This window comes from Xenopus tropicalis, chromosome 4, assembly GCF_000004195.4.
Source record: "Xenopus tropicalis strain Nigerian chromosome 4, UCB_Xtro_10.0, whole genome shotgun sequence".
Lineage (NCBI taxonomy): Eukaryota > Metazoa > Chordata > Amphibia > Anura > Pipidae > Xenopus > Xenopus tropicalis.
In genome coordinates, this window is record NC_030680.2 from 100,143,589 (window position 1) to 100,169,237 (window position 25,649).

Below are 25,649 nucleotides of genomic sequence, written 5' to 3' on the forward strand. Positions count from 1 at the left end.
AGAGATAATAATGAATGTATTGCATTACAAATTACATGCACTGCTGTTTTTAATTTTAAGAACAAGGAATGCAGTTTATATCAGCAGTTCCTCTGGGGTACAGATGGAGCCAGTGTTACAGATATTTGTTTTGCATCATTCAGCATGACTTCTCACTGCCTCCACAAAGATCCTTCCGCACCTTTCCCCCCATATGTGGTGTTGCATATGCTATCTGAGCCATGTGTAATCAAAATAAAGTTTCTCTAGGTATGTTTTGCCTTTAAACACATGCTTTCGCCGTCACATTCAGCTATGCTTGCGATAACTTGTGGCCACCAAGGGGGGGGTGCAGTGTCCACCGGGGCTCCCGCCCCAGGGGCCCTGCAGGTGAAATCTATGGGTTTCTGTAACCCTTAGGGGGAAGACACACAGAGCTACTTGTAGCAGCTACTAAAATAGTCCAACCCTGGTGGCCATACATTGTAAGATCAGCTCGTTTGGTGAGTTCACCTAATGAGCGGATCTTCCCATGGATATTTCCACCTTAGGAGGAAGATATCCGAGCTATCCAATAGGTTGGGCGTTGAGTGACAATATCAAATTCTTATTAACCCAGCAAAAAGCAGAGCAGGGTGGGACCCATTGTGCTGCTCGTACAAGTTTCGTAGAAATTGATTTATTATTGGGGTATGGGGTCAGACTGGGCTGGCGGAGCAACAGGAAAAAACCCAGTGGACCCTGGCCCTTGTGGGCCCCACTGACCCATGCCTGGTCCACACTGGCTCTTCCCCGCTAAGCTTCATTTTTAATTTGTAGTTTTTCGGTCATTTTACTGTTTGTTCTGCAGAATTCCAGTTTGGCGTTTCAGCAGCTATCTGGTTGCTAGTATCTAAAATTATCTTACCAACCAGGCAGTGGTTTGAATGAAAGACTGGAATATGAATGAGAAGGCCTATACAGAAAAATATGTTATTAAAAGCAACAATAACAATAAAATTGTAGATTTACAAAGCAATAGCTTTTTTGGGGTCCTGGGGACAGTGAAAGCTGCAAAGAGTTAGAAGGTGACAGCAAATAGTTCACAAACAATAAAAAAATAATGAAGACCGATTGATAAGTTGCTTACTGAAAACTACCTTAAGGTTGAACCACCCCTTATCCCTTTTTAGATTTAATACGGACCACTGTGAAGTTGGACTGAAAAATATAAAGGGATTTATGTAAGTGGTTTTGAGCATAATATGGAAATGTTTTTGTTCTCCTTTAAACATAAAACTATCACTGCTGTGTGTTTTAGGTTAAATAGCAAGGAGCTGGCACTGCATTTACACTGCTGTGTATTCTGCGAGCATTAGATCTGAAGCTGGCACTGCATTTACACTGCTGTGTATTCTGGGAGCATTAGATCTGAAGCTGGCACTGCATTTACACTGCTGTATATTCTGGGAGCATTAGATCTGAAGCTGGCACTGCATTTACACTGCTGTGTATTCTGGGAGCATTAGATCTGAAGCTGGCACTGCATTTACACTGCTGTGTATTCTGGGAGCATTAGATCTGAAGCTGGCACTGCATTTACACTGCTGTATATTCTGGGAGCATTAGATCTGAAGCTGGCACTGCATTTACACTGCTGTGTATTCTGGGAGCATTAGATCTGAAGTTGGCACTGTATTTACACTGCTGTGTATTCTGGGAGCATTAGATCTGAAGCTGGCACTGCATTTACACTGCTGTGTATTCTGGGAGCATTAGATCTGAAGCTGGCACTGCATTTACACTGCTGTGTATTCTGGGAGCATTAGATCTGAAGCTGGCACTGCATTTACACTGCTGTGTATTCTGGGAGCATTAGATCTGAAGCTGGCACTGCATTTACACTGCTGTGTATTCTGGGAGCATTAGATCTGAAGCTGGCACTGCATTTACACTGCTGTGTATTCTGGGAGCATTAGATCTGAAGTTGGCACTGTATTTATACTGCTGTATATTTGGTTAATAAACATGGGCCACAAAGAGAAGAAGCATATACTTGTGGCTCGTTATTATGATATAAACATTGGAAAGTGCCTTGTTGTGTTACTGTTTTATGTAGTGTAATGAGGAAGATATTGCAGGTTTCACAGGAACATATGAATATATCATTATAACAATAGCAGAATTCTATAGTATGCTCACAGAATCTGTACTGATTTAAGAGACTTGCACAATTATAAATTTAAATGCAGACATTTGTGAAGGGACCAGCAGCCCAAACGACTTGATCCCAGGCTTAGCGCCAAGACATCTAAGCTTTGGCTACTATCATTTTGCAGAGAGATTTATGCATTATTAATGTATGAGGATTAGGCCCCACAACTGCAGCTGTTACATAAATACGCCTGTCTGGACACAAGATTTTTAAAATGTTTTATTTAGGTCACATATACAGAGCTACAACTTTAGACAGTTTAATAAACATTTCCCTTGTTTCTTTTATTTGTACAAAGTACTGCCATATTAACTTCATAAGCAGCAGCATGCACATAATCCTGCACAGAGACAAATATATTTAAAAAAAAAAAAAAAAATGGAATAAAAAAAAAGTCCTTAAAATCCACCTCTGAATCCTCCTCTTCCTTGGTAGTTACCTCCATATCCACCGCCACCTCGACTTTGGTAGCCACCTCTGAATCCGCCACCTTGATTTCCTCCCCTGTAGTTTCCTCTAAAGCCACCACCTTGGTAGCCACCCCAAGGGCCACCGCCACCCCTGCCTCCTCTAAATCCTTGATAGCCAGAACCTCTGAAACCACCACCACCTGAGTTATAACCACCATGGTAGCCTCTTCCTCTGTTACCTTGGAAACCACTATCAAAACGAGCCATTTTAGGTGGTCGAGGCCCATCTCCAAATCTGCAAATAAAAGTTTAAACCTTAACGCTGAGGAAAAACTGATCAGTAAAGAACACGATAACAGGCACACAGAATTTCTCCTCCACAGGGGAATCACCTGTATTTATCCTATCAGTTTGTACACAACATTTCTTTTAATTTAGCAACACTGCTTTTTCATGGGCAAAAGCCTGTTACAGACTGATATAAATGGGATCCTGACAAGTTTTTTTTTTTTTTGTTAAAAGCATTAATAGTGCTCCTCCAGCAAAATCCTAAACTGTAATTTTTCAAAACTGCAAACAGATTTGTTTATATTTAATTCTGAATTTTGACATGGGGATAGACATTCTTAGTTTCCCAGGTGCCACAGCCATGTGACTTTTCTGTCTTTACTGCTGCACTGCAAGTTGGGGTGATATCACTCCCCCCTCAGCAGGCAATCAACAGAAAAATGGGATGATAACATCCTTCCTTTGCTGAAGGATTCTGCTGCTTGTCTCCATGAGCTACAATAGCAATGCTGGTCCTGAATTTTACTGAGTGGAGTGCATAAACATACAAAACGGTCTATACTGCCTCTATTAGCTTGTACAGTAAAGGCGATATATTATATCTATCTATCTATATCTATATCTATATATCTATATATATCACTCTCTCTCTTTCTACAGGGTCATAGTAATGTGTAAGGCTAGTTACCCTTTTACAGGTATAGCCAAAATAGGTTTCTGACTACAACGCACCTGGAATTTCCCATCACAAGGCTTATTCCGGCAGTGGAAGGTTTAGATATCAGGCGAATCATATTCAACATCTTTTCATTTACTGGATCCAACTGTGACAAAATTTCGGGTTCTTTTGTGACTTCTACAACAAGAGCCTCCAGTGCAGCCCTTAATGCAGTGATACAGGCAGACTCGTCATGTGGCAATGAAAGTCTGATCCTAGAAGAAAGACAAAGCACTTTAGGATCACTGAGGTTATTTGATAAGTAGCTGTAAAAACCCATAGCTTGCACATGACCAATATTTCAGGTCTCTGAAAAAGCATTTCACAAAGTACCAAGGCCTGTTTTAATTAATTTTTCTCTATTTTCTTTTTACTTTCAGTTTGGAACTTTCTGCAAGAGATTCTCTGCACTCACCCATTATCAACATATATAGGCTAGCTCCATGTTGTAAATCCTACCCTTCCCAGCTACAATCAGGTGATCCCAGTGGAGCCAATAAAAGGACAACCATTTGGGGGGGGTTAACCTTGAAAGCAAGGAAGTTGCAGGTAAAAGTCAGTCCCTTTGTTAAATGTATAATGAAGGAGGGGGCTGGTCTGATGGTTAGAAAAAAAATCTCAACTTTTTGCGCATCCTATCTTTCCACTTGGCAGGAAGATTGGCAGCAGTGGCCTGAAGACATATTACATCCATAGCTCCCCACAGAAACCTCAATTAACAGTCTACATCTTTCAAAAAACAACGTAATATGATGTGGAAATTTTGAAAGGTAATCCACTTCTCCTGGAAACAAATCTATACATCCAAATTATATATCTCATAAAACTGGGAACGCTGCAAGGTCCCCCCCCCCATCCCAGGAGCCACCACATCGACCGACTACCTCAAAATGTCCTGTTGCATGGTTATATTATGTGGAACCGCCTTAATTTGTAAGTTATTATAATGATTTAATTTTATAAAATTGGCCAAATGTTCCGTCCACAGACACTGATACTTTAAGTTGGAAAAATTGGGAAAATTGAATAAAAAGCACTGTTACAAAAAGATACATACCAGTCATCCAAGAGTATAAACTCCCCATCGGACATGACTTTCTTGGAGGCAAAAAGGAGCAGTTGCAAAGGACTCACCATGGTCATACCTTTTGCAGATATTGCTCTAGTGCGGATCTGCAATACAGAAAAGTTATATAGAAATCATTTAACAAATACATTAAAATTAGCAGTTCTTCATTTCATGTCACCATGTTCCCCTTTGATAGCATTTTTTTTTGGCAATAGCATTTTATTTCTACAGACGAAATTAAGTGACTTCAGCCAAATCTGATCACTGTATCAACCTGCTTGAAGGATGCTAAGGCAGGGATTGTTTGCAAGTGAGGCAAACCATCAGCCGGATGCAGGCTTATACTATATCACTATTCTCTAGGAGCTAGGGTGCCAGACTGGCAGTGCTTTAAAATAAACTGACTCACCAAACTATACTACTTCACCAGGCTCTAGTGCTATGAATATGAAACCTTTCTGGCCCTTTACTTTTGAGTAAACCTGTCACTGAAATAAAACTTCAAATGATATTGCAACAAATCCTGCTACTGTGAGACACCTCATTCTAGTAACCATGACAGCTGATATCCTTTTGGGGAAATTATCATAAGAGGCAAAAATCTATTTTTAATAGAAACTCTCTGGACTAGCAGTTTCAGGATTCTGGCAAATGCCAGAGGGGTTGTTGAAAGATACAGACACTTGCTATTTAGTGGACTGGTGGGTGCTGGGGGGCCTCTGGGTACTTGAAATGGCAGGACCTATTTTGAATTCCAGTCCTAACCTCAAACACAATGTTGTCAGGTGGCAATTACTAGAAAATATTTATTCCTCTCTCCAAGCAGTGCCCAACCTTACAGTCGCAGCTTCTGCCATAGAGATCTTCCCTTTATTCAATAGGTTATGCATTATTTAAAGTATTTTAATAAGGTTGCTTTCTAATTATTTCTAGCACATTTTTAAAGGAGTACAAACATTGTATGTGGAAAACATTGCAAAGTACACAGTTCTACCTTTTCACTAAAGACGAAGAATGGGGATGGATACTTCAGGTCTTGGTTGCTGAAGGGACAATTGACAGATGACTTGTGAATCAGAGCATTTCTGCCTTCTGTAGTAAGAATTTTGCGCTTCTCTTTGTGGTAGCAAACATTGGGGTAAACACCAAAGGCCAGCAAAGAAATCACCACATCCAGGTTATTGTCTGGCCCAGTGTTGTTAAAAACTTGAGTCATCAGACATTCTAGAAAAGAAAATATTTACATTTTCCACATAAACTGGTAAAATACAAAAAAGAACATATTGCAAGGACTTAAGAATGAGGGCAGTTATAAGCTCCATAACAAACTGTAGAAATCTGTGTCACTTTGTGTATTCTACTTTTCCAAATCTACATTCCACCAACCACTATCCCTTAAGGATTCCCTCCCCCACTTATTAGCCTAATACTTTGTCAGAGATAGGATTCCCTAGTGTCTCTAGCCTTACTGAATGTGAAGGTATGCCAACTAACATTGCATGATAAAATATCATGTGAAACAATCCATATTCAAAACGCCATTTCATAAAGCTTTTGCATGTAAAATACATTTTGAAAGCAATATGGGCCCACATATAATCCCAAAATGAAACTGCCATTTGAAGTACAGGTATGGGACCAGGAATCCAGAATGCTTGGGACCTGGAGTTTTCCGGATAAGGGGTCCTTCTGTAATTTGGATCTTCTACCTTAAGTCTGCTAATAAAATTAAAACAGTAATTCAACCCAATAGGATTGTTTTAGCTCCAATAAGGATTAATTATATCTTAACTGAGATCAAGTACAAGGTATTGTTTTATTATTCCAGAGAAAAAGGAAATCATTTTAAAAAATGTGAATTATTTGATTAAAACGGAGTCTATGGGAGATGGCCTTTCCGTAATTTGGAAATTTCTGGATAATGGGTTTCCGGAAAAGGGGTCCAATACCTGTGCTGTATTACTGTACTAAGTCTATACAGGTATGTGAACTGTTATCCAGAAAGCTCAAAATTAGGCCACCTGCCAAATAGTACCTTATACTTGATACTAACTAAATACTATTGGGTTTATTCAATGTTATTTAATGTTTAATACTTCTTCCTGTTACTATTAGAAACTCCCTTCTTCCTGACAATTAATCAGCTAGTAACACACAAATTATCAAACAATGGCAGGTCAAGGAAAAGATGTACAAGGGCAATAGTTACTGAGGTGTATATGTCAATTTGCAGGCTAACTAGTTATTTTGTTATGTATTCTTTCAGATTATACAGTGCTTCTGTAGTAGGCAGAACAAGAAGCAGCATAAACAATCTTGTAAGAGAATCAGAGAACAGTGTCAATTAAAGGAGAAAGAAAGGTAAAAACTAAGTAAGCTTAATCAGAAAAGTCTATGTAAATACAGCCATAAGCACTCACAGAAACGCTGCACTGACTTCTGTCAAAAGATTTGTTGTGTCTGTAATTCATGTGCCAGAGACACACAGCTCGCTGCTCTCTCCCCTCTCCTGCTCCCCCCTCCCTCAAGAACTCACTCCCCCCCCTTACGAATGTGGATCTGAGCCAATCAGCAGGAAGCTGACTCATAGTCTAACTGAGCATGTTCACTTGGTCTGGATGTCTGTGCAGGAGTGAGGCATTATGGGAACTTTCTTTACACAGCTGAGCGTTTTTCTTCCGGTTTGGCTTCTGATCATCTGAACAGGTGAAATATAGGGAGTCTTAAGGGCACTATTGAGACAACTAAAGGTATTCCTGCAGCTTGAGATTAACTCTTTATTAGCCTTTCCTTCGCCTTTAAAGCTCAGTGAGTCAGTGACGTTTTCAGTGTTTTTCTGTAGATAATATGAGGCCCAAAAGTTGGAGACAAACTGCTCTGATGTAACATGGGATATATCAGTTATGAATAAAATATAAGAGCTGTGGATCTACTAGGAGTGTAGCTATGTTTCAAGGGATAGGCAAAACATTAAAATGCAACCCAGAAACACCCAAGTCTAAGGCAAGCACTAGTATTCTTTTCCAATACTTCATGAGGTACCTTGAATATGGTTATTTCTTAATATCCACCTAAATGTAAGCTGTGAGGCACTAGAATACAGAAATATGATGCACCAGGTATAGGGAGCACTAGCCATAAATAATTCTGGTCCTGATCAGTGTTTCTCCTAAGGTGTTAACATTTAAGAAAGTGTCAAGATACTGTGTACTACCTTCTGGGAAACCAGAATTTACAAGAATCTCTTTGAGCTGCACTTTTGCCTCCCAAGTCATTCGAAGCGTAGCCATGTTAAGACGTTTGTGCTCACAGAATCGAGTTTCTGCTTCTTCTCCTCCCATCCTGTAAAATACAGAAAGTGGCTAAGCACTGCATTTACAATGTCAGTGGTTTATTAGTTCTATATCATAATGGCATACCTTGCATCATCCCAGGCCTGGAAAACGGATAACAAAGCCACGTGGTCAGAAAACCGGTTTCCGGCAAAGTTCCTATGAACGTATCCCAACCTTCGGCCCTCACTAATAAAAGGCTCAGGGAAACAGGTGGCGGCAGAAATTGTACAGAGTGCATCACCAACACTATAATAATAAAACAACAAAAATGAACAAAAAAAATAAATGTGCCACTTATATCACTTAATATTTTGTAGCTACAAAGCCATATCTAGATCTGCAATTAAGTTTCAAACAGGTATCTGGAAACCAAATGCAGTACATATCTTGGAGTTTCTTGACATTACATTTTCCTATAGTAAAATGTGCACACTTACTAGAAGATGCATCCCATAATCATCATCTTTCCTAGCCGTGGTTCAATGGGCAATTTAGCCAATATTCTTCCTAGTGGAGTTAACTCATCATTGGAGTCCAGTGCATCCAGCTCTAAGAAGGAAAGGTTAAAAACACAACTTGTAATGTCAAAACTCCAGTTCTACTTTCAATATATTTTGGCTTCCTGCATTTACTTATTGTAAATACTTGTTCCTGAAACAATATTTGTGGACCTCAAGAAGAGGCTATTCTATCAGTAATCCAATGTAAGAAAATGAAACCTTGAGAGAACTACTGCCCCAGATATTGTACTTAAATTGTACACTTAAAATACTGGCTCTGGAGGAATGGCTTCCTATGTACAAAGCTGTAGAAGAATCTCATTCAGTGTATGCTTTTTGGAGGAAAAGGATTTCAACAATAGCTGCTTTGTCCTTTTATAAAAAAAAAAAAAAATAAATTATATTATATATATAGATGCGTCTACCCCAAAAACGTGTTTATTTTTGGCACATGAGATAATCTTGCAATTTAAGGAAAAAAGAATAAATATAACCTTAGGTTAGTGCATGTCTTAAAACTTTTTGCATGCTTTTAAATGGCTACATGCTAGCCACTGAATATAGGCAGACTTAATATTAAGCATCTATGAAAACACAACTTTCCAGTGAATGCAAACATGAACTGACGTATCATTATCAGGTCTGAGGTTAAGTGTGCATTTCACACTAAAATCCAAGCAACAAGCAGCAAGGCTTGAAATCTAATCTAAAACCTTGGGGTAGGTTAAAGGTGTACAATCTGGACAATAATGTTCAGGCAGACCAACTCACTAACTGTGGGGCTGTTAAAACTGAGGCCTGTCCAACAAGCACCTACAATAGGAAAACTGCTAAAATGCCCTTTTATTTTATTAAAGTACCTCGTAGGGTATGCTCAGCTTCTATAACTGCATCCAAGGGGGGAGGCTCTATAGCTTTAGACAAGAACTGCCCAATGCCGCCCAAACGAAGAAGTTTAATGCTCAAAGCCACCTCGTGCAGTGGAGTACGGAATATCTCTGGAGTAAGGTGAGTTTCCAATCTGGGGGATAGAGAGAGGAGGGGGGGGGGGGGGGAAATAAGCCTAGGGTACATATAATAGCAGGCTCCATGCCCTGAAGGACTGCAGAAGTAAACACAATTAATAATAAAACAAAAAATTACAAAAACTGACATGTCAAAAAAAAACAACTGAAAACTATAATATGGGTTAGCTGTTAGCTAGGCAAAATGACCAGGCCAGATAAAAAAAAGCACAATTACATGTAATACTTGCTGCGCTGTTAAATATAAACAGAATATCACTGGCTTTATGTAATTTGTTTGAAATAGTTAACTTGAGATCAACTGTAGGTTGTGTTTTCCCTACACATCAAGTTTATTATTAAACATAAATAAATAAAAAGCAAGTTAGGGATACAGATTTCTTCTTCCACCACCAATTAGTGCTGTTTGAAGGGGTGAAACCCTTCTATAGTAAGTAATTAGGTTATGTTACACCATTACTATTCTCCTGTCAATATATTTCAGAATGTATTCACTATATGCATAATTGTAGTTACTGTTATGTTAGACTTAAAAGTCTAGAAACCCTTTTTACAATAAATTATGTTTACTTTTTACATTCAGTTCCCCAATAGCTGTATTTTATCAGCATTAGTTTCAGATACATATAGGAGCAATTAGTATTCAAATTTAAGCAGGGGAAAGGGAACCAGTACTCATCATCCTTTCAGGGTCAAGACATAAAGATTAGTTTTTGCTTCCGTTGGCAATATTCGCTATACAATCTGGCATAATTTAATTGTCACAGTGCTCCACAGCCCCAACCCTTCCACATCATGCATCTCTGTGCAATATAAATAACACCTCAGCAGAATTATTTTATTTAAGTACAGATACTATGTTCCAAATCAACTTTCCTTAGTTTAATCAGAAACTAGAACAAAAGCTAAATATATCACATAAACAGCCACCCCAATATATTTGTAGGTTCCTTTCATCATCATTTTAGCTATTTTCAGTGATGCAAAGTATTGAACAAAGTAGTTTGCTGGCAATCATATGCATACCGCTCAAAGCGTGCTCTGCTACATAAATGGAAGCAGAAACCAGGTCTCACACGTCCTGCTCTCCCTTTGCGCTGCTCCAGATTGGTTTTTGAAGCCCAGACCGTTGCATAGTTTGTCATGTTGTTGTGTGATGTAAATAGCTTTACCTTCTGTCTGTTATGGGGTGGGAAGAAAAAGAAATGTTATTTTCTTAAGGATAATTATATTAAGTACAGGTATGGGACCCGTTATCCAGAATGCTCGGGACCTGGTGTTTTCCGGATAAGGGGTCTTTCCGTAATTCGTATCTCCTACATTAAGTCTGCTAAAAAAAATAATTTCAACAGTAATTAAACCCAATAAGATTGTTTTAGCTCTAATAAGGATTAATTATATCTTAGTTGGGATCAAGTACAAGGTACTGTTTTTAAAAATGTTTAAAAATGTGATTTATCTGATTAAAATGGAGACTATGGGAGATAGCCTTTCTGTAATTCGGAACTTTCTAGATAATGAGCTTGCGGATAAGGAGGTCCGATACCTGTATTCGTGCTCAAACAAAAAAGGCTGAACTATGGCACAATCTTATGGCTCTTAACGTCAGTCTGTAAACAGGTGTTAATTTTGTATAATGTCTTCAATTAAGCTCTAAAAAAAGCTTCTATTTTTTAATGTTCTTCTATTTAAATGTTGATCAAACTGTAGTTGAGTATTAGGAAATAATACATGCAATATCTAGGACATTTAGTTTAGACTTATTTTGAAAATACAAAGTGAGACAATCTGCAATAAAAACAGGCAAAACTTTTTACAATATGTACAATACTAAACTGTAGTAAAGGGCTAAATTTGTTATATCTAAGACATAACTGTTATTGTAATTTTGTAGCGGATAACCAAAGATATTTATGTTTTTATTCTGCTTGGATTTAACTTTCATATACAAACTCAACTTACTTGCAAGAGTCTATGACATACACTACATCGTTTATAGTAATGCTGGTCTCTGCGATATTAGTTGACAATATAACCTGTAGCAAGAGGATGAAAAAAAAATAAAAATTAAGGAACAGCTCTTATCAAATGATAAATGTTCATTCAACGTGTATAACACAAAGCCACAAATAACTAAACCAGCTCACACATGCCTGCTCAAGCACACATTTTTTCATACATCTTACCTTGATGATCCCATCAGGTACTGGGTCAAACACTTTGCGCTGTTCGTCTCGGGGGATCTGTGAGTGCAGGGGTAGGATGCAGTAACTGTGGCTTCCTGTAAACAAAAATGCATTAAACTTACATCATACAAAGATTGAATACATTATGGTAAACAATTAAATACTTTGCATGTCCCAAACTGCATCACTAAGCAAACCAGTGGCAAAATTAAATTAAATTTTAAAAATTTAAGATAAGTAAAAATTAGACCTGTCAGTACATTTTTAGACTGTAAAATAGAATTAGGAAGCCACATGATAGAAATAATTACTGAGTAATTACCGAAGTGTGGGTTCATCTCCAAATGTTTCTGCATGGCATAGATAAGATTCCAGCCTGGCAAAAAGACAAGTACAGCCCCTGGGACATTCAAGGTTTCAATATATTTAAGCAGAGCTTCAATGAGTTCCAAGGGAGTCTCCTTTTCGCTGAGTTGAGACATTGAACGTCGAGTTTCAGGACCATAATCATCCCCACACACAAGGTTACAATTTGTCTGAAGGACACATACAAAAGTTCATTAAGTACCAATGTAATAACAATATTGCATTGAAGCCAATACATTTGTACAAAGGTTTGTTGGTTCCAAGTTATCCTTGTAGTTATGGAAGAAGTGTAGCAAAAACATTGCTTAAAAACAGAAAAGAAACATGCTTCGGAGAATACTGTTTCTTACTACCCTGCAAGTTACTGAACAAAGAACTGTAGCCTATGAAAAATATTTATCAAAAGAAAAATAGCATGCCACAATCTACCAGAAGAAAATGGCGCCATTCTCAATTTTTATCAAAAGGAAAACTCTCAGTTTCATCTATTGATAACTATGCCCCTAAGAATCCCACAGAAATTCAAGAGAGCAGCGGAATATACACGAAATCGGTGGAATCGGGGAAACAAGGTGTCAATTGTCTCCTGGAAGAAAGTTCTAAATATCTATGCAGCAACACTCACCTCTTCATCGTCTCCTCCTTCCTCATCCTTATCCTTTTTCTTCTTATCCCTTGGAGGTGGTATGAACTGAGTCATCTGTATGCAGTCTTCTAGGAAGTATTCTGCAAACAAAAGATTAACCTCAGAGTACTAAATGCATTTAACATGTGTTTTTTATCCACTTACTTATAAATCTCTGCTTTGTGAATTGGGTCTCATTTATAGAGTTCTCTTACATCCAGGTTTTAACGTATCAAATGATGTTACACAGAAATTCACAATGCTTTACCAAATGCAGATGCATCCTTTTGAAACCCTTGCCCTTTGCCGTCAGGTATAGCATTTACAGAATTTTAAAGTGATTCTGATACATACTATTCTTAACAAAAGAAGAAATATACATACATATATAAAATATTTCTAATCCCTAGTCCTCCTGTACCTGCTTATATCAGATTTTAACAAACTTACTTACTCCTGCAGATACTGTGCTGAACTTGGGAGTAGTGCAAAACCCCAGTATGAAGAATATGAAGATTTTCATACATCCAGGTCATGGTACATCTAAGTAAATCTAAAGCAACTGAACTTGCTAAGTAATCATTTCAATGATTACTTACCCAGTATGGTGGAGGCAAAAAAAAACAAAACCTCAGCATTTGTTGCAGGGTGGGGGTAATAGACAAAAAACCCACACATATAAGCAGTGTTTAAAACATGATACCATATCTTGTAAACATGAAACCATATTTTGTTTTTTGTGGACAACATGTGGAAGATAAAGAAATAAAGAATGTAATCTAGATTACCTTGTACAGGAAATGTTCGGCCAAAAACCTCAATGATTGGGCAGTTAAAGAAATATTCACAGAACATGCTAGTGTCAATAGTAGCAGACATGAGTATAACACGGATATCTGGGAAAGCCTGAATCACATCACGAAGTACCACCAGAAGAAAATCAGTCTAAAAGATAAAACACAAACTGTGCATTTAATATGTACTTTTGCTGCCAAACAAATTATAATTATATAGCCTACAAAGTAGGTTATGAAAGCCCACATGCAAAACTTAAAGGGATTCAGTCATGATTTTTAAGGTGTACTTTTTATTTCTATATTACACTGTTTACATAGCAATTCACTCTACCATTTAAATTTGTATTCTTGAACAAACAAATGTATTTTTTTAATTGTAATATCGGCGTGTAGGCAGCTTTTAGAAGGAGCTAGTGCTACACATTAGAACTGCTTTCAGGTAACCTATTGTTTTTCCTACATCCATGTAACTGGAGGAGTCCTAAGCTGGACTTGGAATTTTTACTATTAAGTGGTATTCTGATATCTACCACTTTTAGCAATACAGGTGTCAGGGAGCTGCAATCTTGCTACCTTCCCATTGTCACTGCCATGGCTGCCTTCCTTGCAATTCCTTCTCTGATACCAGGCATGTGTGCATGCATAGTAAAGGTTAACTTATACATTTTGATTTTACTCTACCACACATGCATTCAGCTGAATGTAGCCAAAAGAGATTGTGCTCCCTCCCTAATATCCCAGGCAAGCGCATTTTATGGCAAAGTAGACCACCAGAAGGTAAGTGACTAGAACCACTGGGATGGGTGCATAACAACTAGATACCCTGCAACAAATCTACCTATCATTGGAGCTGATCTAAAAAAAAAAAAAAGATAAAGAACTTTTGACATAAAGCTATATTAGCCTGTAAACACCTTTATTGTGAAGTTCACAGCAGGTTTTTAGTTTTTTGCAGGCTAATACCATGTTTTGTCTATCTGTGACCAAGTAATTCAAGTACCATTTCAAATGCTTGAGGTGTACATTAAAAAAAGTCTATCCATGCTAGACATAGACTGCGCTAAAAGTAATGATACAAGGTGAAACCATGCCTGTTGCTGCGCAGAGGTGGGGTGGGGCAGCATCAGTGTTTGCGTCACGGGCAGAGAAAGTGCACAGTGTGCCATTAACCTGACAGCCAAATAATCAGTTTTTTTTTTATAAAGGTGCTTTTGGGGAAGGTTTAATGTAACATAAAGCTTTAAGGACTTGTCAACCCGAAAAAAAAAAAATTGCCTAATAAAAGAAAACTTAATTCTAAGCAACTTTGCAATATATATTTATTACATATCTGTAATGGTTTTTTTTTTAGTTATTTGTATAGATAACTGTTACTAAAGTGTCAGGGGAAACATAACTGCTATTAATTCCATTCTGTGCCTTGGGTGCTCTGGCGACTGAAACAATGTAACAAACGCAAGCAGATTTTACAGACCTGCCTTGCTGGAGGAGCCTGGCACTTGTAATAATGTTTCAAAAGTAACAACCAGGAGTTCAGCAAATGCTGCTTTCTATAGCAATTATATTTACAAATAACTTTTAAAGCACTAATATTTTTTAATTAATTGATATTGGAAAGTTTCTTAGAATTATGTTTTCTCTTATTAGGCAAAAAATTATTTTTGGGGTTCACATGTCCTTTAGACTTGTAGTAATAAAACATATACAAAAGTATATAAATATTGATGTGAATTCTTTACACTATATTCCTTATGCAGTAGCATCAGTACGGAGTAAGGCCTCTATAAATACTCTACTATAAGAGTTAACTTCTGCCAATAGATATTAAAGGGACAGCTGGCCTTAAAACTGAAAATCTTTTACAATAAATGTAGACAGAACATTTCTTAAAAAACCTGCAGCAAACAAAGTAGCATATTTCTTGGATATTTTTTTTTCTAATACACTATACTAATATTTCTTAGGATATTGTTGAACAGTGGTAGAGATAAATAATTAACATAGGCATGAGATGGCTACTCAGCCTGAGGGTCCTAAGTGGGAAGGGGAAAATTTAGTCTTTAACTAAAATGTTATAGTTAGATCAACATAGCCAAGCAACCTTTCAATTATTTTTAATGAGTAACTTACATTAATGTCACGCTCATGAATTTCATCCACAATCACATGGCTAATTCCTCTTATCCCAGCCTCCAGTTTCCTCAAAAGGACTCCTGAAAATATTAATAATATTGTCAAGAGAAAAATAAATTAACTGTACAAGGAAAACCATCATTATTAAGCAATACGTACCCACAGTGCAGAAAAGCATACTGGCATGCGGACGGGGAAGAACAGATTCAAAACGCACACTGTAGCCACAGCTTTTTCCAATCTCTTCCCCTCTTTCAAAAGCAACACGTTCTGCAACAGATACTGCACTGATCCTTCTAGGCTATAGAAAAGGAAAAAAGACCTCACTACCCACTGCATCATTTATGTTATTTTATGTTTAAGTAACATAGAATTGATTTCCAGAACTATACCTGTGTAACCACAATATTACACTGCGCTGCACGATCATTGCGAATACATTCATCCAGAATGTATTGTGGGACCTGTGTAGTTTTACCACAGCCTGTTGCTCCACGGATGATTACAACAGGGCTGTTATGCACAGCATGCATTATTTCCTCCTCAAATTTCTTAACAGGAAGAGACTCTCGATCAATCAAGACCTAAAAAGTGAAAGGCAAGAACTCACTGAAAGAATACATATTAAAACACCATTGAATACATTATAGATTACAAATGTTTTTACAGTTCAGTCTTGAGCACTGTAAACATTCAGAAAAAATAGTGGTGCTAGGCTTAGCAAAAGCCACAATTATAAAAACTTTTGCATAGTCTAGAAACTGAATCAACCAACCTGTTTCATGTTAGGATCTTGCATGTGATACATGTGTTCATTCTTTAATTCTGCACTGATCTGCTCCTGGGGAGCCTTTAAAGAAAGTAGATGCCAATGTAACTTTAAAAATTTAACCCAAAAGAAGGCAAATTCAACCATTTTATTTTTCTGAAACTACAAAACTTACAAATGCCAGAGGTCCTTCATCAATGTTGCTGCTTGTCCATGGGTTCCAGTTTTCCTGTGGGGGAGACCATGGCACCACACCAGAGTGACTCTGCTTCTGTGAAGGCTCAAAGTGTACCAGTTTTCCCAAATTAAGGGACACAGGTTGGCTAGGATCCTGGGGCTATTATGGAAAAACACAGCAATTATATTAAAACAAGCAAAAAAGGGAAAGGGGAAAAAAAACGCACACTACAAAACACTTACTGGATATGGTAACTCAATTCCTAGCTCCTGAATAGTACTCTGCAGCTGTTTCACCACATCAGGATTTAAGTTCACTTGATAAGGTTCCACCTGCCAGACAGAAACATTAGTATCATCTTAGTAATAACAGCATTTTTAGAAGCAGCAGCATCTGTTTGTTTCAGAATGTTTTTGGGGTATTCCTAATGAAATTAAGTTAATTATATGAATCACAATTAAGATTACCCACAAACTTTGCATTTGAGACAATTATAATCCAAAGATAACAAAAAACAATATTTACAATGCAGATGGTTATCTACAAGGAACTTACAGCCTCCCCTTCCTTTTTCTTTGTCAGTCCTGAGTATGGTTCAATTACACTTAGATGATACAGCTGACGGACAATTGAAAGGGCACAAGATTGTGCCGCCAATTTCTTATTAGATCCATGTTCTCTTGCCGTGATTCCTGAATATTAAACAAAAGGTTTAGAGAGTACAAAGGTAGATGCCTTCTATACATATGGCATATTTAGTTGGGGAACTTACTTCTTCCAAGCTGCTTAACATACAGGGTCATTTCTGCAATAAAGCTCCTGCCAAAACATTTATTAGAGTGTTAGGAAAGCATGTACAGACCTAAACGTAACACATTTATTCACCTTGTTAGGGAGTCACCGAAAAAGCACAGATAAAGAAGAGTTCCAGCCTAAAACATCATATATTCCATCTCTGGCACACAATGCTGTTTCTTGCTGGCAAAGAAAATGCCAATACACTATTTCCACTGTGTGGCTAGTGATATGAATAGCATCAGCCTGTCACTGTGCAAATGGGAGCTGATTTTTGCAGAAAATGTTCATGTACACAATGACAGGCTGATGCCATTCATATACTGCACACAAAAGAACTGGTTGCTTCTGGCCTCTATCTGTGTTTCCACTGCTGGCGGTGAACATGCATGATACTGAATTATGTTTACAGATGGTAAATTACATTTGTCAGCATGTCCAAACAAAGATTTCCAACTGTGACAATCCTGTTCTAGATAGTTATCTTATTGTAATCCAGAGTACAAGGTCCAAATATTAAAGCTGGAGGAATGGTTTATTAAATTCATATATTACCCAGTAAAGGCAAATATGTCAGGTTATGATAGTTTAAGGGCTGGTTTTAGGATAGAATAATGAGGACCCGGACCCCTAATTTTTGAAGAGACCACTGACCAAATTGTGTATTAAACTGGTAGTATATAAAGGGGGTAAACCAGTATGCTGTCGTTACAGTACTTCAAAACATCCTATTGATTTTCAAAGATTATCAGGAGTGCTGGGGTTTGCTCAAAAACAGCAAAATGGTGACAGGTTGGAACTGTAAATTATTCCTCTCAAGTTGAGGCACAATATTTCCGCTACAACAAAAATCCCTTCTCCCTTAATTCCAGCCCTCCAAAAGATAAGATCTTAGCATCATGTTATTCAAGATTGCATTACTTTATAAAACTAGAATAAGCTCAGAAGACACTGACCTGCAGAACACGCCCTAGCAGCCTGTGAATGTGTTTCTCAGCCGGCCTTTTTGGTCACCTGGAGAGAGTGACACCAGGATTCAGTAGTCAGTAACAGACTTCACATGGGATAGCTTAGTACAGCCTAAACTCCACCCCATGTGTTAAGAAGAGATTCCTGGTGTCACAGCCTCTACTCTTTAATTCTAATTTCAGCAAATTGTAACAATTTCCAAAGACACAAATTAGTAACACACTGTAACATAAGCATTTGAATAAACCCATTCCACAAGAATTTTTTCATATACGAGCTTTACTGGGAGTAAGTTTAATACTCTCTGTAATGCTCTGTTCTTTAACAGCTGGCTGAGAAACACAAATAACTGTATAACAGCTAGTCAATTTCCAATTTTCAAAAACACACAGCAAATACGTAAGGACTACTGCAGTCAAAATTTAGCACATATTGGCTTTGGTCTTACTTTTCCCTCTTGTTATGTAATGATTAGGTAAAGGTCAAAGGCAAAACAGTATTAAAGGAGAAGGAAAGGCAAAGTCACTGTACCTTAAATCGCCTACCTTGTACCCCGGGCTGGTGCCCCTGTTAGGAGAAAAGAACGCTTCCTCCTTCCAACTTGCGCTGCTGCCAAATGTCCCGGACAATCGCATGCGCAGTAGAGTGAAAAGTCGACTTCTCTGTTAAAGCTCGGCTTTTCACTCTACTGCGCATGCTCGCGCGGCAAGACAGGAACGAGGAAGTGCTGGCAGCTACCCCGGGCTGGTGCGGTTCTCTCCTAACAGGGGCACCAGCCCGGGGTAAAAGGTAGGCGATTGAAGTCAATCAAATACATAAGCCCAACTGAATAAAATTAGGGATATATTTCCCCTTTATCTCTTACTAGATATTTGTGAATTAAAACATTTAGTCCCTTTTCTACACACACAAAAATGTAACTGTATAAATAATGCTAGCTTAAGAAAAGATAATACCCGATCTGCAGCTTTCACTCGTAATTTGCTTCTGACTGTATAAATAAAGTCTAACCTACTATTAGGAATGGTATAATTTAAAACTACTTTAGAATGTAGGAGAAACATTGAAAAATATTTAATGCTCTTCTTGTTACCCTTCTATGCTTCCAACTACACAAGAAACTACCAAAATGAGCCAAGCCATGCACACCAACCTGTTGTGATCAGGCCCCACTTGTGAATACTTGTATTCCCCTTGTGTCTTCTCTTTCTGGAAGAATTGATTGAGACGTGCCTTTGCATTTTCAAGGGTCCAGTTTCCATGCAAGCCAGCATTCAAATCAACTTCTTCAGATTCTAGAGTCTACACAAAAAAGGTGTGGGAGATTTTATTACGGCTTATTTTCTAAATAACTTCAAGACAGGTTAATGGAAAGAAACCTCAAATTTTTAGGAATGAGCATTGGGCATGCCATTTATGTTGAGATATGGAGGGGATGGCTATTTATATTACCTTTTTTATATTTATTTTGGCTCTTCTAAATATTTCTGAAAGCTTAACTTGAGGGTCCTTAGAAAACAATATTTATTCTATTAAGTTCTAATTATCTTTGGAGCTACTGCTAAAACGGCTATTACCACAATGTGTCCATATATATGTAACCCTTTTGTGATTTACGGGGGCCCCTTCTGAAATATAGGACCTCAGGTTGATCTTGGACCAATTTAAGTTCTAAAAACCACTGCTGTAATAGAAATAGAAATTCACAGCAGGTCTGCTGAAGGAGTTTGGTATGTATTGTATTGCAGCCTTTCAAAAAATTAAAAGCCATACAGCCTACATGGCATGCCCCACACAGTTACACAAAACATTGTAGAAGCCATCCTCAAGAGCAGGCTGCGTTTAGCTGAAAATCCAGTTCTATTAAATCTACAGTAAATGTGACATATTTGGACACAATGGGCCTGAATTACTAAGATAGATGCTTAATTGCAAAAATGCATTTCATAAACAAGACCTGAAATTTCTAAACTTCTTATATAGTATAATAAAATCTTACAGCCTGAGCCTCCTGTTCATCCCTCTTAGCATAATAATCTTTCAGATTAGCTCCACGTTCCCATTGGGCACCTCCACCATAAGCAGGAGGGTTACAGCCTGTATTGGCCCTCATAGGTGCAGCATCTAAAGAAAAACAAGAATGCATGGATGAAAAAGAAAAAGGATAAGAGGCAATTCTGACAAGAACACATTTGGATTTTTGGACTAGTTGGGAAAAAAAGAAAAAAAAAAGAGACAAAGGAAATTATAGAGGTAGGAGTGAGAAAAGTAGAGAAGTGAGATTGGCAATCTCTTTAGGTTCCTACAGTTTAAAAATCATTATAATATCAGCAGTCCTTTCTTAAATTTTAGAAGTATGGGTCTCCAGCTTGTGTGTCAGCCAGCAAACTCTCCCAATGTGACCCAGACATAGTTGGGCAACCTTGTCATTGATCAGATTGCAAATTGTTTTAGTTCTCCACATCACTGGTTTTGTTTATGACCCAGCATCCGTAAGGAACCTAAAAAATGAGACAGTGTTGCTGCAATTGGTTGGCCAATTGCTGCAATTGGTTGGCCAAGGCCTCCAGAACTGTAGACTGTTGTTTGGGTCTAGGTTTAACCACTATCAGGCACACACTATTTGACTAGCATTAAAATACAGCAAAAATTTGGGAGAGCGAGTCCGCTTTTTCATCCTGGGGCTTGTAAGATCTGTGTAGCCCTTAATCAATTTCTTACTTGGTATGACTGGTGAATTATGAAAAACAGCTTTAATTGCTTAAGCAAATTAATGAGTAGTGCTGTCCCCAGTGTACAAACTCATTCCTCCAACACTCCAATTGGTGCCCAGATAGCCTGTACATCCTGTTTTAAACACAAGATCTCTACCCAGACCTCCTCAATTTTTGTAGTGGGCCTCACTGTGATTGAGGAGCAGCAGGTAGTGATGCCATTTATAATGTACTGCCTAGTCATAGCCGGGAATTAATGTGGACCAGAGGCATTTTCTACAGATAGATTAGGATAGATCCAAAGATGCTTTGGTGTCTAGTTTGCAATACCTCAAAGTTTGTATATATAATCGGGTTAATAATGGGCTGTGCAGGATGATCAGTGGAGCTCCTGAAACATGCTGCCTACCAGCTCAGCATCTGTCTCCTCCCACTGGCACATCTAAATGTATATTTGTCACCCCATTCAGTTTAAATTCTATTCAAGTCTTATATTACATAACAATATTTGCTTCCTTACTCTTGTGAGCACTTACCACTGGTTTCAGCCTGCAAGCTCAAGTGGGGAGGCAATGGACCCCCAGTGGGACCAGAAAATCCTTCAGATTTAACAGGTGCTCCATCTATTGAATCACCCTGTTCAGCCTAAAAGAAGTGGAAGATAACAATTCATAAAAATACAAATTATGCTAAAGTCCTAAAAAGCTTCTGTTATTGAAGAGACTGTATATATTCTGTATTGAAAAGATTTTTATAGCACGTGCCCAGGACACTGCAACATCATACAACAGTCTCCTGTATACTTTTGGAATTACTACCAAAATAAAACAAGTTAAACAAACCCCTAGTGACGGCACTTCATCGCTTTTCATCTCCTTAACTCGAACTAGGTAGTTAACAAAATCCCGGGCTGCATTGGTCTGAGCATCCTTTTTGTTGGTGGAGTTACCCATGCCAGTATAGTTAAAGCCATCAACTCGGACCTAGGGAGAATAATTAGCAGAATGAAACATTCAGACTATGAAGCTCAAAAATGATTAACTTTTAATAAAAAGTACAATAATAGGGAGATATAACATCAGTAAATTAAAGCTACTTGATTCAGAAGGAACATTTATTGATATATAGGCATCAGAGATGTCATCCACTTAATCTTACAGTACTTAGCTTTGAAATCATACCATTATGTTTATCACGACTACTCTAACAACAACAACAAGGTATTCATTTACTAGCATTGGTGTTTAATTGATGATTGCAAATGCTATTATCTAAATTGACAGTTGACCAAGGTGATATTTCAGCATCTGAATTTCTTAAATAAAAAGCACTGGTCAGGTATAGACGGCATACTGTACCAAGATGATGTGAATCACCCAACCAAATTTTTAGTCTGGACAGATTAACATATCTGCCAGTTCCATTCTGGCTTAAAATCTTGCCCTAAATAGGCACTGTTGGCAGTGCAGGTCATTAACAGCAATGCAAGATGTTCAGAACACCCCAAACTGCTAGGTAAGACTGGCTATGGGTTAGCAGCAGCTAGAGGAGAAAGCAATGCCAAGACGATGTAGGTAAGAAATACAAACACACTCCCAGAGAGCACCGAAGTCAGAATTGCTAGGCAGCAGTGGTAGCAACAGTACCACCATGGTGTCCTGTTAAATTAAAATACATACAAATTACAGTAAAATAAAGTAAAACATACCTCACACATGAACTTTTGACGCATTTTGTTTCCTGCTGCACGGATCTCATAGTTTGGGGTTAGTTTCTTCTTGCCACACCAGGCATATAAAAAGTTCTTGATATCAGCCATGATGTAATGTCAGCAGTGCTGTATTAAAAACACATACCTTTATTACTATTACAGTTTGTGAAGAGTGAAGATCAGGTAATCTCTCTTTAGAGCCAGTGACAAATATGACTGATTTGCTTTTCTATTTGTCTGTAAACATGTTAAAAAATATTTACAGTGTTAAGAGCAACTAAACTGGTAAAGGGGATGGAAGATTTAAGCTATGAGGTTAGACTGTCAAGGTTGGGGTTGTTTTCTCTGGAGAAAGGTGCTTGGGAGGGGACATGATTACTCTGTACAAGTACATTAGAGGGGTTTATAGAGAGATAGGAGATGTTCTTTTTTTCCCATAAAAACCATCAGTGCACCCGAGGCCACCCCTTTAGATTAGAGGAACAGAACTTTCATTTGAAGCAGCGTAGGTGGTTTTTCATGGTGAGGGTAGTGATACACACATAAGGCTTTTTACCTTTATGGTAAGGGGATATGATCCAACCAATTAAGGATGCAAAAATTAGTCACAAATAGGGTATTCCTTAATTTTGTCTTTAATGGTAAAATATAAGGTGCTGGAGTGGAAGCTGATGCTAAACATTCAACACAGGGTTGTATCTTACAAATAGCTGTAAACATAGTTTCGCCTAGAAGGAAAACTAAAACCTGACAATATAATAATACCCAGCCCACCCCAAAGGGTTCACCTTATCCACTGTATTCTATAGCTCCTGCTACCCATTATTTATCCACTTAACATGCCATCCAAATCTGTTTACATACAAGTTTCTGAAGGGTTTAATAGTTAACATCAGAAACAGCACTTTCTCTCTAGGTCCCAGAACAAGAGAAACATACGGTGCCCATATAACATGTAACTTCTAATTAACAGTACTGGATTTACGTTTGCAAGGCCGTCGACGCATTGGGCCACCTACCATTGTCACACCTCCTATGAATGTATCTATACAACAAAAAAAACACTTGCTTTATAGAAATAAACCTCTTGGTAAAACCTTATGATTATGCGCGCCCTGGTTTGCGTCCAGAGTAAACAAAGCCGGACAAAAGGGAGAAACACCGGCTGCATCTTACTGGATTGCTAAAAAAAATAAAATTACTGTCAACAACGAGCAGATATAGAATCCTATCATCTATTCTTACCTGTACCTCCCTCCCGGCACCGAAATGTAGATGGACAATACAGCACTTGCCTGGGAGAAAATGGACGCGCAGTTGTTCCACGTAATAATATGCGACAACATGCGCCAATCTCCACTGACCAATCCCGTTCGACGAGAGAGGAGGGCCAGCTATGCTGTTCATGTTGTGTGATACAAACCATTTCATTTCAGTGTGGTTGCAGGAGATGTAGTCGTGAAATTATGAAACCCGACAGTAACTTACTATATTTTTTTTTTATATCAAACTTGTACTTATTCGTATATTATATTGTGTAAGACGTATCATCTTAGGGACTTTCCAGTTTCAAATATGAACGCCCAGCAGTGTTGACTTAAATGCAGGCGGTACCTTAAAGGGATTCTGTTATTATTTTATGACGTACTTTTTCTTTTTTAAATTACACTGTATACATAGCAAAATATTCACTCTGCAATTGGAAATGTTATTCTTAAACCAATAAATGTATTTTTTTTAAGTTGTAGTATTGTTGTGTAGGCAGCCCTTTCAGTGCATTGTGCCTGAGTCTGAGCTTTCACAAGGAGCCAGCGCTACACATTAGAACTGCTTTCATATAACCTATTTTTTTTCCTACTCCCATGTAACTGGAGGAGTCCCAAGTCAGACTTGGATTTCTTACCATTGAGTGCTATTCTGATATCTACTGGGAGCTGCTATCTTGCTACCTTCAATTGTTTTGCTGATTTGCTGCTGCTGGGGAAAGAGAGGGGGGTAATATCATTCCACCTTGCAGCACAGCAGTAAAGTGTGACTTAAAGTTATCAGTGCACAGGCCACATGGCTGTAGCTCCCTGAGAAATGAAGAATATGGCTATGTGAAATTTCAAAACAAAATAAAAAAATTGTGTTTGAGTTTTTAATGCAGGATTCTGCTGGAGAAGCTCTATTAACTGATATAAAAAAAACATGTTTATCCCATGACAGTATTCCTTTAATTTAAGGGAAAGTAGAGAATGTGCCGGTTATGAGCATAGTGATCAGTTTGCAGTAGAAAATGCTGCATATTTTCTACACCCATGTGTGTCAACAGTGGCAAATGCTATAGTCACTGGAAATATCCTCACCAGTCCCAAAGATTTTGAAACTATGAACAGGAATTAGTTTTTTTTATTTCTATAACAGGGACATATTTCACATAATTTTGCAGAGATAATGTTACATAATTCAGTGACCCAATGGAGCTTACAATCTAAGTCACTATTATTATATAGTGAAGTTGGGTTGAAAAGAGACCGAAGTCCATAAACGTCAACACAAACTCATACTGACCTGTCTATACACTCACTTACATAAACCAGATATACCAACATCAATACTAACTGTAGATATTAGTATCACAATAGCCTTGGATACTATGCTTGTTCAAGAACTCATCCAGGCCCCTCTTAAAGGCATTAACAGAATCTGCCATTACAACATCACTAGGAAGGGCATTCCCCAACCTCACTGCCCTCACTGTGAAAACCACCTACACTACTTCAAATTAAAGCTCTGTTCCTCTAATCTAAAGGGGTGGCCTCGGGTGTGCTGATCCTTTTTATGCGAAAAAAGAACATCCCCTATCTGTCTATAAGCTCCTCTAATGTACTTGTACAGAGTAATTA

The 25,649-nt window shown here is 38.0% G+C and overlaps 1 protein-coding gene across 2 annotated transcripts; it reads right to left on the minus strand.

Annotated features, from left to right (window-relative positions):
* Positions 1-2,374: 2,374 nt before the first annotated feature.
* On the minus strand, positions 2,375-24,114 carry dhx9 (DEAH-box helicase 9). Of its 2 annotated transcripts, XM_002937357.5 has the most exons (28): positions 24,007-24,114; positions 22,759-22,887; positions 21,893-22,033; positions 21,587-21,695; positions 20,336-20,460; positions 19,490-19,638; positions 17,345-17,391; positions 17,128-17,264; positions 16,815-16,904; positions 16,570-16,731; positions 16,401-16,475; positions 16,018-16,209; positions 15,785-15,926; positions 15,623-15,705; positions 13,484-13,640; positions 12,696-12,796; positions 12,027-12,240; positions 11,705-11,799; positions 11,481-11,554; positions 10,545-10,697; positions 9,354-9,514; positions 8,431-8,542; positions 8,078-8,239; positions 7,873-8,000; positions 5,653-5,882; positions 4,647-4,762; positions 3,604-3,804; positions 2,375-2,878 (listed from the first exon to the last, which is right to left on the minus strand). In XM_002937357.5, exons 2-28 carry the CDS (start codon positions 22,867-22,869, stop codon positions 2,572-2,574), a joined length of 3,774 nt encoding a protein of 1,257 aa, XP_002937403.1. In that variant the 5' UTR covers positions 22,870-22,887; positions 24,007-24,114; the 3' UTR covers positions 2,375-2,571. The 2 variants fall into 2 exon arrangements, with proteins under 2 accessions (XP_002937403.1, XP_012817079.1); XM_012961625.3 differs by lacking the exons at positions 19,490-19,638; positions 20,336-20,460; positions 21,587-21,695; ... (1 more) ...; positions 22,759-22,887; positions 24,007-24,114 and adding an exon at positions 18,324-18,381 and having other exon boundaries at positions 2,380-2,878.
* Positions 24,115-25,649: the final 1,535 nt, after the last annotated feature.

Bases quoted from the DNA above. Each gene is read 5' to 3' on its own strand.
- dhx9 (XM_002937357.5), bottom strand. From the start codon at position 22,869: ATGGCTGATATCAAGAACTTTTTATATGCCTGGTGTGGCAAGAAGAAA. The intron at 11,800-12,026 runs GTAATTACTCAG...TTTTGTTTACAG, and splicing joins GGAGATGAACCCACACTTCG to GAAGCCACAGTTACTGCATC. The intron at 11,555-11,704 runs GTAAGATGTATG...CTCTTGCTACAG, and splicing joins TACCTGATGGGATCATCAAG to GTTATATTGTCAACTAATAT.